The sequence below is a fragment of the Macrotis lagotis genome, chromosome 8 (assembly GCF_037893015.1).
Source record: "Macrotis lagotis isolate mMagLag1 chromosome 8, bilby.v1.9.chrom.fasta, whole genome shotgun sequence".
Taxonomy (NCBI): Eukaryota; Metazoa; Chordata; class Mammalia; order Peramelemorphia; family Peramelidae; genus Macrotis; species Macrotis lagotis.
The window spans coordinates 44,429,409-44,443,061 of NC_133665.1; the positions used below are offsets into that span (position 1 = coordinate 44,429,409).

Here is a 13,653-nt window from a genome sequence, read left to right on the forward strand (position 1 = left end):
ATGGACAAGCAAAATTATACACCTGTGACTGAGTTTTTCCTGGTTGGGCTTTCTCAATACCCAGCTCTTCAAATAGGTCTTTATGTGCTCTGCCTTATGATGTACTTGGTGATCTTATTGGGAAACAGCATCCTCATTATCATCAGCATACTAGATTCCCGCCTTCACACCCCTATGTATTTTTTTCTTGGAAACCTCTCTTTCCTAGATATCTGTTACACATCTTCCTCTATTCCTCCAATGCTAGTAAATTTCATGTCTTTGAGAAAATCCATTTCCTTCACTGGGTGTGCGCTACAAATGGTTATTTCTCTTGGCCTGGGGTGTACAGAGTGTGTGCTTCTGGCTGTGATGGCTTTTGACCGGTATGTGGCTATCTGCAATCCCTTGAGATACACCATTATAATGAACAGGGTACTCTGCATCCAGATGGCAACTTGGACCTGGGTGTTAGGCTTTCTGTATTCTCTGCTACTCACTCTGCTGGCTATGATGAGACCTTTCTGTGACAACATCATTGACCATCTTACCTGTGAGATCCTGGCTCTTCTTAAACTTATCTGTGGAGACATTTCCCTCAATGTATTTATCATGACAATTGGAAATTTTGTTTTCTTAGTCATCCCTTTGCTGCTCATTTTCTTCTCCTATGTCTTCATCCTCTCTACTATCCTAAGGATCAACTCTAGTGAGGGGAGGAAGAAAGCCTTTTCCACCTGCTCAGCCCACTTGACTGTGGTGATCTTGTTCTATGGCTCAGCTCTTTTCATGTATATGAAGCCACAATCAAAAGACACCAAGACTTCTGATGAACTCATTGGTTTATCTTACTGGGTAGTGACTCCAATGCTGAACCCTATCATTTACAGCCTGAGGAACAAGGAGGTAAAAGAGGGTATTGAGAAAGTGCTTATAAAAAATCTGTATTTAAGGAGAAAGTAAAATGTTTCAAGAGCAATAGTACCTTTGGGTTTTTTTTTAGGCTATATTCCTTAATATTTTGTTTTTATTGCCTAACAAAGTTAGTAAAATTACCAGACTTCTATTAAAATATGCAGTTTTCTAGATTGTTTTAGAGTATATTAGTATATTTATTCAAATAAACATTCACTGAATAACTACAATGCTGTTGTTATTATAATAATATAGATTTTTAGACCCACAGAATAACAAGGTTCAAAGGAATCTCAGAGGTCATGCAATTCTTACACTTCAAACCTGAAAAAGAACTTAGAGCATATTCAACAAGTTCATCAATCAGCCCTGACTTAAAAATCTCCAATGATAGGAAATCCTCCTATCAATTCATTCCACTTTTGTATAATTCTAATTATACTGCCTAAATAGAGCTAAATAAATGTTCATCTATATTATGTGGCAGAATAACAATAATAATGATATTACATGATATTAATATTTAATATTAAAGATCTTGAAATAACTGGACTGTAACTCGCATTTTCTGGTATCAAAGTAAAGGATATATGTATGTGTTTTGCAAACCCGACGATGCTATATTAAAATTATCGGTTTTGTCATTAAAATTGTTATTATTAATTTTTTCCTTCACCAAACTAGTCTTAGCTTTTACAAATTTTAAAAAGCAAAAAAAAGAAATTTACAAGATACATTTATTACATATTTAAAATGAATACTGTAAATAACAATTTACAACTTCATGTGTGCAATTATCTTTTTACTATTTTATGTTATAGAAATAATTGATTTATTTCATATATTAATAAGTGAATTTTTTATATTTCCCATACCCTTAGTTTTATTAAAATAGATGAGTAATGATGATAAAAAGATTTTGAGAAGATATAATCATCTCCCTATAGTAGAATATTAGTGATTTATCCTTATACAGTCCACTTATGATTGTTCATTCATGTGTAATTTTTTATATTACTCTTCACTCATGTTTATGCTTTAAAATTTCTATTTGATTTTGGTCTTTTCAAGAGAATTTTCTGAAAGTCTTCTATTTAACTAGAGTAATTGTTTTTCACTCTATCATACTCAATTTTGCTAGGCAAGTTATTTTTGATCGTAAATATTCACTATTTTATATATTTTTACCTTCCAAAATACTGTATCTTAAGCTTTACAGCAACAGTTCTAAATCAGCTGCTATTTACTGTCTACTTTACTTCTTTCTGGTTGTTTGAAGTACTTTTTTTCTTTGTCCTAAATCTTTAACATTTAAGGAGTTTCTGGGGAGTTTTTACTTTGAAGTTTCTTTCAGATGAACAGTAGATTCTCTTTGTTTCCTCTTTGCACTTTGGTTCTAAGAACTCTGGGAAGTTTACTTTTAGGACTTCTTGAAATATAATGGCAAGGCTCTCTTTTTGGCATAGTAATTCAATGATTCTTAAATTTTCTCTGTCAATTGAATTTAAGTATGAGGTACCTTATATTTTCTTCTTTATTCAGTATTGACTATATTCTGATATCTCATTGAGTCATTAGCTTCTCTTTGATCCATTTTAATTTTCAGGAAGTTTGTTGCTTAAAGAAGAATCTGTATTTCTTATTCTAAGCTGAGAAATTATTTTCTGAATAGTCCTCATTGCATTTTCCAATCTAGCACTCATTTTACCTATAAAAATATATTTTATCTCTTTTTAATACCTTTGTGACATTTATGAATTCTGACTAGAATTTGTGACTAGTTTGTGTTTTCTTTTGAGGCTTTGCTAATAAGTATTTTGTAATCATTCCCTTTTTTGCATTTTTATCAACTTAACAGCTCCCTCTTCTTCTGTCCTAGATTTGTGACCAAAAAGTGGGTAGTGAGAGATAAAAGCTTTGGTCCAGAGACATTCCCTTACACACACACACACACACACACACACACACACACACACATACAATTCTACAAGCATACTCTAAGGGAGTCATTGATAAATACAAAAGATCACATAACCAGCAAAACATTCAAAATTGTACTTTTTGTTGTAGAAAACTACAGGAAACAAAGGGTCATCAGTTGGGAAATGACTGAATAAACTATAATACATAAATGAAGTAGAATTCTTTTCTTTTCTGCTCTGTGATTACAATCACAAGTATGTTCAGTTCAGAAGAGGCTTGCTTCTAGTAACACAATGTGGAAAGAAAAAAGTATGAGTTAATCCAAATGAGACCAATAAAATAGTCAAAATCAATTCCCATCAGCAGATTCAGAAGCTGATTAGAAATGGGGTAATCATCCAGAGGTCTGTTACTGTCCACTCGTGTGCCAAATACAAGAAAACTAAAGCTCAAAGGAAGGGAAGATATATAGACATTGGTAAGAGAAGGATACTGCCATTGCTCATGTACATGAGAAGGTAACATGGATGAGAAGAATGAGGATTCTGTAAAATCTACTCCAAAGTATTGCGAATTCAAAAAGACTAGCTTATGTACCATACCCTGTACTTGAAGGTGAAGAGAAATGTGTTTGAGAATAAGGAGATCCTCATGTAGTACATCCATAAACTGAAGGCAAACAAGGCCCAGATGAAGCTCCTGACTGACATCTAAGTCTGCAACTTCTTTAACTGTCAGCATCCTCATCCTAATCTTCTTGAATTCTGATTAGTTATCACAGTGATCAAAGTTCTTATTTCTTCCCAATCATTTGTCTGGATGATAAATTATTTTTCTCATTTCACTCTGCTCTGTTAACTTCACCTTCAGTTCTTGCATGTCTTCTCAAGTTTCTCTGAAACCAAATCTTCCATAATTTTTGTGACACAATAACATCAATAATATTGACAATGCATCAACACAATAAAATTCAGAACAATAAATTTATAATTTGTAATTCTATTCTGAGTTGATGGATACCACTTTAATTTCTAATTCTCTGATACCACAAAAAAGCTGCTATACATGTTTTTGTATATATATATATATATATATATATATATACTTTTTCTTTAATCACTTGGGGGTAAAATCTTAATATTGGTATAACTAAGTCAAATGATATGTACAGTTTAGTCACATTTTTGGCATAGCAAAAGATTGCTGTACCAATTCCTAATCTTATGAAGAGTTCATCAGTATACCTATTTACCTCTGGTTCCTTAACAATTGCTATATTCATTTTTTGTCAACTTTGAAAATCTGGTGGATGCAAAGTATGACTAAATATTCAAATTTATATTTCTTTTTTCCTAATTGATATTTTATTTTTCTAATTCCATGTTATGAAAGTTTTTCAGTATTCATCCACATGAATATATGTATTTATAAGTCACATAGTTTTCTTCCACCTTCACCACCCCCCTCCTCTCATCAATGAACAGTCTGGTGAATATTGTACATGTAGCTTTGTGTTTAACATGTTTACATATAATATATATATATATATATATTTATATATATCATAACATGTTTATAGATGTCATTTTCTGTATGAAGAATCAGGAAGAATAGTAAGTAGAATAGTAAGACCTACATGAATGATAATTTTCCAACCTTCCATGTGAATCCATTTCTGATTCCCTAATTCTTGGTACCTTTCCCTACAAAATTTCTTTGTATTTATTTTGTTCATATTTACATGATAGAAGAACTACGGAAGGAGAGCCTCATCCCCAGCCATGTCACAGTTGCTTTGCTGATAGTACTCCACCAATAGGACATTAATGGCCTCACCCAGCAACAATCTCTCCAACACCAATTGTTTTCTCTTTTTGTCATCTTAGTCAATCTGATAGATGTGAGGTGGCACCTCATGGTTGCTTTAATTTGCATTTCTCTAATCAGTAATGATTTGGAGCATTTTTATATAATTATATAATAGCTTTAATTTCCTCCTTTGAAAACTGCCTATTTGTATCCTTTGACCGTCTATCAACTGGGGCAATAAAAATTTTATTCATCTGTGTCTTATATGAAGAATTTTTCATATTGGCAATTGTTGCTTGGATTTCTTCCATTGGAAACTAAATGTTCAGGGGTGGCTAGGTGGTGTAGTGGATAAAGCACCGGCCTTGGAGTTAGAAGTACCTGGGTTCAAATCCGGTCTCAGACAAGTAATAATTACCTAGCTATGTGGCCTTGGGCAAGTCACTTAACCCCATTTGCCTTGCAAAAAACAAAGCAAAACAAAACAAAAACTAACTGTTCAAATCCTTTGATAATTTGCCATTGGAGGAATAGGTCATATTTTTATAAATTGGAGTTGATTTTTATAATCTTAGAAACAATATTTTTATCAGAGAAATTAATTGCAAATATATTTCTGGTTACCCACATTCCTTATAGTTTTAGATTTATTGGTGCAAAAAGTTGTTAATTTTATGTATCAAAAATTGTTTTCTTCTATCATCCTCTTTATTTTGTTTGACCATAAATTCTTCTCCTATCCTCCATTACCTTTTTTTTAGGAAGACTCAACATTTATTAAGCACCTTTAGTTGTGAAAGGTACAGTGCTGAGCACTGTACCAAGATACATAGAGTGACACAGACAAACATTCAGCCGGTGAGAGAGCTTAAAGGCTAATATGGATTTATGAAACACAAACAAACGATGTAAAATGAAAAACATTCTTTACTGTTCAACATCTTGCCCAGCTGTCATTCCTACCTCTCCCTAAGCATAATTTTTATCAGTTTTCAATTCACAGGGATTTCAATCACTATTGATTATTTCACAGAGAATTCAACCTAGAAATGGGAAGTCACTTCATTAATACTTTGAAAACAGGGTATGAATGAGTTTGACTAATAAGTGACCAGGCAGTTCAATCATTAATATTTTTCAAACAGGGCAGCCCCTAAAAGTGATGAATTAAGTACTTTTAATTTGCTGAAAGTCTATAATAGGACTAAAATTTTCCTGTATTTTTTATTAGTGATTTTTAATTGATTTATATTCCTAATTTATCGAACTTTCAAGATGCCTAGGAATCCAGGCTGTCAGCAACTATGTTAGCCATAGTCCTAACAACCAAGTTCTCCAGGCTCCTCCACCAATGATCAGCTGGATTTTCTCTCTACAACATAAATCTCATTTAAGTAGATGATTAAATTACAACATTCGGTTACATCTTCAAAAACTATTCCTATGTGGGAACAGTTTCATGTAGTACCAGACTTGGTTTTTTTCTCAAGTCTTTTCCTTTCCAAGACAAAAAACACAAAAACCAAGGAATGGAATGAGATTGGATTTTTCCTATCAAGATGAAAACAATGAAATTCAGAACTGGATAACTTGGCCCTTTTTCTTCTTAACTCCTCCCAGTTCAAAATGCTTAAACTTCTTCATGGCAAGCTTCCTCTTAGACCTCTTAGACCTTCCACACAGTCAAGCCTCAGTACAATCTTTTTTGTTTTTTTTTCCTTTTTTCTGAAAACTTTCTTTTGTCTGCCCACCACAAACACTCTGCTTCCGATGGTTTCATCTTTTCCCCAGTTCCTTCAGGGAATCCTGGATTTTCTCGAACTGCGTCCCTTTCTGAGGCTTGCCGCACTTTTTGCACAAAGTTCTGTGGATACAGGGACGTTCACCAAAGGGCGCCGCCGCGCTCTCCACCGGGCTCCTCCTGTGGCCAGGCCGCGGGGTCCCTCGGCCGAGCGCTCAGAGTCCAGCGTCCGGCCGAGGACGAGGACGAGCTGCAGAAGACGACCGACTTCGAGGGATGACGGCGGAACATTCCTCCATTACCTTTTCAGATGTTTTGCTCACCATCTTAGATTAAAAAGACTCAAAAAGGTCCATGTGGTACAATTTGCGAAAATATAGAAATTAGCATTTATCCCAACTTCTAAGTACATATCATAATTTTGATAAACATATAATATTTTTACTTTCTGTCTTGGATCTTTCCAATATATACCCCAACCAAAAAAAAGAGTAAAGAAAAATATAGAAAAGGACCTCAAACTTCTGATCTTAAAGGGAAAATGAAGTCCTTACATAGTTCATTCACCCTTTTTGCTTAGTCCTAGATCATTTCTATCATTTGTTTCCTGCAGCCTACTCACTCAACTTCTGAACCTCAGGTTTATTTCCAACTTCTCAGTCTTCCTTAACCAACATATCCAATCAATTGTAAATCTTACTATTTTCATTTCTCCATCCCTATAGCCATACTTGAGGCATTCATCTGCTCTTTATACTATTACAATAATCTTTGTTTGTTTTTTTAGTTTTTGCAAAGCAATAGGGTTAAGTGGTTGGGCCATGGCCACAAAGCTAGGTAATTGCTAAGTGTCTGAGATATGATTTGAACCCAGGTCCTCTTGATTCCAGGGCTGGTGCTCTATTCACTGCACCACCTAGCCGACCTTACAATAATCTTTTAAGAAACATTCTTACTTTAAAATGCTCCTTTCTCCTAACCATCAGAGAGCAATATTACTAAAGTACAATTCTGACCATGTCACTCCTTACTCAACAAACCTATTGCTTTTAGACTCAATTAAGAAATTTTATTGTTCTTGTTGCTTTACTTTTAAGGCATTTCACACCTCAATACAAAAATATATTTCTAATTTAATTATGTTTTACTCCAATTCCCATTCTCTGTGATCTAGCCAGACTTGTCTTCTTGCTATTCCTCATTCATTCTACTCCAATCTACCTTCTCTGTTTCTTTGAAGTGACTTTTCAAAGAACTAGACCTGGAATGCATTCTCTCCTTTCCTTCACCTCTTAGAATTCCTTGTTTTTTTCCAAAACTAGGTGAAACAGGGAAAGAGAATTGTACCTGGAGTCAACAAGACCTGAGCTGAAATCTAGCCTCAGATACTTTCTAAGCGTGTGACCCTGGGCAAATCACTTAACCTCTGCCTCACTTTCCTCATCTGTGAAATGAATATAATAATATTACCTACCTCCCAGGACTGTTGTGAGGATCAAATGAGATAATCATTGCAAAACTCTTAACACAGTGCCTGGTAGAACAGTAAGAACTACATAAATGATAATTTTTAAAAATAACCCAAATGCCACCTTCCATGTGAATCCATTTCTGATTCCCTAGTTCTTGATACCTATCCCTACAAAATTTCTTTGTATTTATTTTGTTCATATTTACATGATAGAAGAACTAGAGAGGAAGATCCTCATCCCCAGAACAGTCACAGTTGCTTTGCTGATATTAGCCTATTTGGAAGAGCCTGGGGTACCTACCTATTTCCAGAAAGGCATACTGACAGGTAATGGAAGGACCCTGCTCCCTCATTTGGAGAAAGAATGAATACTTCAAATTGTCTCCAATTTATTTACTTCTTGGTGACTGAAAAAAAACTTTTCATTGACTTCTGAGCAGAGTTTGGTATACATTCAAAAGACCCTAATTGCCCAAAGTGATCCCCATTTTTCAAGTTGGCTAAATTTTACTTAAGAGACAAGGATTGCTCTAAGGTTTTGGGAGGTAAGAGAGAGACATAGAGAGATCTAGCACCATTGGTCTACTTTCCCCACCATGTTCAAAATGAAGCTGAGCAAAAAAAAAAAAGAGAGAGAGCTTTTATTTCTATTGAGTATATTCTTTCCTGCAATTGGTGATTGCAAATTGATATTGTAAATTGAAGGGACTGGGCTGTGACCTTTGAGTTTGGAAAGGTCAGAGGAGTGAGTCTCAAGAAAACTAGTGATAGGAATCAATGTCAGAGTTTGTGGTCAGCCAAGATAAGGTAAGTGAGAAAAAGACTGAGGGCATCCAAGTCAGAATATTTTGCCTATTAGTTATCTCTCTGCATTTGGACTTGAACTTTGTGGGAGCAAATGTTTTAAATTTGAGAATACTCTATTCAGGTTCTGCAGTGGTATGAAATGCAAAATACTCCTGGTTTCAGGGAATATAATGTCACTGCTTTGGAGACAAACTTAATTTTTTGCAATTTTGCAGCATTGACTTTTTATTATTTTGGTAGTTCTTCACTTTTTAGTTGCTGTAATCTTTGTGTGTGTGTGTACATATATATATATATATTATAGATATATATAGTTTTACTTCATTTTGCATTAATTATTGTAAATTATTTCATACTTTTTATTCATCTCATTTATAATTTCTTAAAACACAATAATATTGCATTGCATTCATGAATCAAAGTTTTCTTATCCATTCTCTAGTTGATGTGCATCTACTTTGTTTCCAACGACTTAATGTACCTATTAATATTTTGGTATATATAGAATCTTTCTTTTTGTTGGGGTCTTCCTTTGAGCTTTCGTCAGACTGGAATCTCTAGGTCAAAATGTATGGATATTTTATTTTCCAAGGTAATGGGGTTAAGTGACTTGCCTAAAATTCACAACTAGTCAATTATTAACTATCTGAGGCTGGATTTGAACTCATGTCCAGCTGACTCCAGGGCCAGTGCTCTATGCACTGTGCCATCTAGCTGCTTCATAGGAACATTTTTACCACCTTATTTACAGAATTCCAAATTGATTTACAGATTATATATTAAAGCTCCATCAATAATACTTCAATCTATCCACAATCCCTTCAACATTAACTTTTTTCAATTTTTGTTATCTTTGTCAATTTGATGAGTATCAGATTAATCCTCAAATTTTGATTTGCAGGGGCAGCTAGGTAGTCCAGTGGATAGAGCACCAATCCTGGAGGCAAGAGGATCTGAGTTCAAATTCATCCTCAGACTTTTTTTAGGTCTTTTTGCAAGGCAGATGGGATTAAGTGGCTTGTCAAAAGCCACACAGTTAGGTAATTACTAAGTGTCTGAGGCTGGACTTGAACCCAGGTACTCCTGACTCCAGGCTGGTTACCACCCCTATCCTCAGACTCTTAATAATTACCTAGTCGTGTGACTTCGGGCAAGTTATTTAACCCCATTGCTTTGCCAAAAAATATTTTTTTTAATTTGCATTTCTGTATTTTTAGTGATTTAAAGCATTTTTTCATGTAATTATTTAGTATTAAAAATGCGGCAATTTTTTAAAAATACTAGAGCACTTGAATCCTAAGTCAATGTTATTTATTCATTGATTTTCTTACCTTTCCTCAGGCAGAAACTGTGCCTAAGTGCTAATTGTGTGCAACAGGACTAGGATGCCATCAGGAAATGCAATGTCTTTACTCTCAAAAGTTTTCAGGATTCTCTTCTGGTCACAGATGGGAAAGGAAGAAGGTTCATTGGTCTCCTCCCCAACAAGTGCTTCCTTCTCAGGGACCAAATCTCCTTAAAGTAGTTCTAATATACTTTCTATGCAGTATCACTCCAGTTCACACAATGGCCTTAAAGGACTTTCCTCATCTAATATAAAGTCTTAGTTTGATTAGTTAATGGAGATGTCTGCCTTGTTCACACCTGATTCATACCTCTGATTTGTTCCATCAAATGTATTCTCATTTATAGTAGTTGGGAGTCAGGAAACATTAGGAGTTATTATTAGTTAGTTAATTTGGTGTGAAAAGGATTCATTTGATTGTTTCAGTTGCCCTTCTAAGTCTAACACATAGACTCAGAGATTTTTGCATACTGTCTTCATGTAATTTATTTTTATATACGATTATGTCAAAAGGGAACTAGAACAAAAACTTCCATGTGAAAGAAAACTATCACCTTCTCTCAGTCATTATTCTGAATCATTTCTAGATCTTAGAATATGGAGGGGAAACACCCTGCTCTCACAAGGCTGAGTCTAAAAACTAGTAGACTCCCTACTTCAGTCCTATGAACTAAAGAAAGAAATAAGATCCCCCATGCTCATCAGTTAAAAGGGACTCTAGCATCTAGTTTTATTCATCAACACTGGATTTCTTGTCTTTGTGGATCTCAATCATTCATCTCTTCTCTGGGACCCACAATCACAATTATTTCTTATGGTGCCAGGAGCTTGACTGTTTCTGGGCAACAAAGTCATGACATTTGCACTAGTACATAAAATCCCAGGTTGGTCTCTGTCTCTTTGTCTCTCCTTTCTCTCTGCCGCTGTCTGTCTGTCTCTCTCTCCTCTCTCTCTCTCTCTCTCTCTCTCTCTCTCTCTCTCTCTCTCTTTCTCTCTCTTTGTCACTCTCTGTCCCTCTCTTTCTATCTCTGACTCTGGATCTCTGTGTGTCTCTGCCCCCCCCCTCTGTCTTTGTCCCTCTCTATCTCTGACTCTGTGTCTGTGTGTGTGTGTGTCTCTGTGTGTGTCTCTCTGTCTTTCTGTCTCTCTGTCTCTGTCTGTCTCTGTCTCTCTTTCTCTGTCTCTCTGTCTCTGTCTCTGTCTCTCCCTGTCTCTCTCTCCCCCCCTCCCCATGACCCAAGAGTAAAAAAGAAATATACTGAAAATATATTGCCCTCAAAATACAGATTTTTTCCTATTGCATAGCTATAATGAATTTCCTGTCTGATGAGTATCATCAGAAGTTGTTGATCCCATTAATCAAGTCTTTTTTTCTTTTTTCTTTTTTAGTTTTTGCAAGGCAATGGGGTTAAGTGGCTTGCCCTAGGCCATAGGGATAGGTAATTATTAAGTGTCTGAGGCCAGAATTGAACTCAGGTACTCCTGACTAATCAAGTCTTAAAACCTATTGTCATAACAGAAATGAAAAGAAATGATCTTTATCAACTGGGTTACATCCAATATAAAAAGTAACTTCCATTTCTGCTGCATTGATCTCAGATCTAGAATTGGGAAAGACCTCAGAGACCACTTAGTCTACCTGCCTGATTCTCCAAAAATGAAAATAAAGTACCCAAGGAGATTACAGATTTACTCAGGACTACATAGATATTAAGTATAAAAGACAGTATTAAGTCTTCCTACTCCAAAGGCCAAGTGTATCCTCCAACCCTTCACTGGACACACAATTGCTCTTTGTCATGCTTCCCCCTTTTGGGTTCTGGGAATTGGCCTCAGAAGTACATCTTTATAATATGCCACTTTCTCCTCTTTTTCCATTTTTCTTGCTTGGTTTCTTTTGAATAAGATTACACATCCAGTGCTATATTTCTGCAGGGGTCCAGCCTCCGCAGGGTCCTTGGAACCTGACAGGAGGGATAGAGTCGGCAAAATGAGTTGAGTCAACAAGGGGGTAAAGGCAGGAGCAGTTTGACAGACTGTCAGCTGCTTAGATTTATTTTTATAGTTTCAGAATCATGTATGTTTCAATCAAGCAAGCTGAGATCATTTCCTTGATTTCAGAAGTGTACAGTTTTCATCAACAATCATATAGTTCATATGGTTACAAGTTTTAATCATGTGATTACAAGTTTAAGTAATAATCATATAGTTAATTGATTTCTTATCCCTACTCAGACCATGATGACCTTAACCTGTCTGTTACCTTATTTATTACTACATTGTATAATTGTTAATTCATTAAAGTTATTAAGTAAGCAATTCTTTTAATGGAAAGTTTTTATATTTTTTGTGTCGGTAATGTTTTTAGATACACTTCCTTAACAATCTGTAGTGAGGGTCTTTATGCTTGTCCACCCATCCGTTAACTCTTACAATAACCAATTTTTCTTTCAGGCCTTATTGGTAGAAGCCACAGTTTCTGTGACTTTTTTATTCTTTCCCATGAAACTGAGGCTGCTGAAGTTCACATATCGGTCACCTGTACTAACTATTTTCTCACCATCTTTTTCATATATTCCTCTGTATGGTAAGGGGGGCAAAACTATTAATTTCCCTGGAATTCTATCTGACCCACCTCATATCTGTTTTCCCTGTATATATGCTGGCATCTCCTTGGAATTTCCAGTGCTGGGTTTTCCAGAGATTTCATAATGTTGAAGCCTTTTGTATACCTCAGAGAGAGGCAGTCCTGTTAAATTTGAACAGAGGTTACAATCTGTTTTATTCAAGGTTTTTCTGAAATCCTTCCTTTATAGTCATTCCAGTATTAGGGTGAGTAAATATTGGAATCAATAATAAACCTATAAATATTGGTATGCATGAAATCCCTATATATATATATTGAAGAAGGAAATGTTCCATCAGGCAGTGAGACTGCCTTGAGGCTTCTTGCTGCGACTGTGTCAAACAGCTTAGAGACCCTGGCTCCCAACATATTTCAGTCTTACGTCTTATGCCACCACAACACATTGATACCCTAGAGTTCAAATTTATTTGGGGACCTAGTTCATCAAACTTATTGTTTCTAGTACATTTGTACAAAGTTGGCTGAGGTCATAGTTTTATCATGGGTGTCCTTTCTTGGACTTAGTCTCAAGTGAACTTCTAGACTTCTCAAATATTCTTCTTTCTTCATTATCACTACTCTCTGAGGTATCTATATTGATGGTGGACCATGTGAAAGCCTTTCTCCATATTCTTCTTCAATTTAAAATTCTTTTGAGTAGATTTGCAAGACTCTCAACAAATAAACTCTTACAACCTTGTAGATTTATTCTACCCATAGCTAGGAAACTGTATAGAAAAGAGATAGAAACATAGAACTTTTAAATGGTAGACAAATAAAATTTCAATTATTGTCTCTCTGACATTTACTCTCCTGAAGAGTTTGCTCTTTAAATGACATATCATAGAGACAAAATAGAAATAAGTAAAAAATTCAAGCATCTTGTCATTGAAGTATGGAACCCCAAAATGATCTATGGTAATATGAAGTGACTTATTCATCCATAGACTTCTTTATGTTGGTCACATATAAGGATACTCAAAAAAAGGAATCAGAGTGTGGGAGAATAATAAAGGACTCATACATCAGCATCTCAC

The 13,653-nt window shown here is 35.2% G+C and overlaps 1 protein-coding gene across 1 annotated transcript; it reads left to right on the plus strand.

Moving 5' to 3' along the window:
* On the plus strand, positions 1-2,717 carry LOC141494772 (olfactory receptor 13D1-like). The gene is made up of 2 exons (XM_074195966.1): positions 1-922; positions 2,686-2,717. The coding sequence occupies exons 1-2, from the start codon at positions 1-3 to the stop codon at positions 2,715-2,717; spliced, it is 954 nt and encodes a 317-aa protein (XP_074052067.1).
* The last annotated feature ends 10,936 nt before the right edge of the window (positions 2,718-13,653 follow it).

Coding starts and splice junctions, on each gene's coding strand:
- LOC141494772 (XM_074195966.1), top strand. CDS start 1: ATGGACAAGCAAAATTATACACCTGTGACTGAGTTTTTCCTGGTTGGG. Junction 923..2,685: donor GAAAGTGCTTATAAAAAATC/TGTATTTAAGGA, acceptor AGTTTGTGTTTT/CTTTTGAGGCTTTGCTAATA.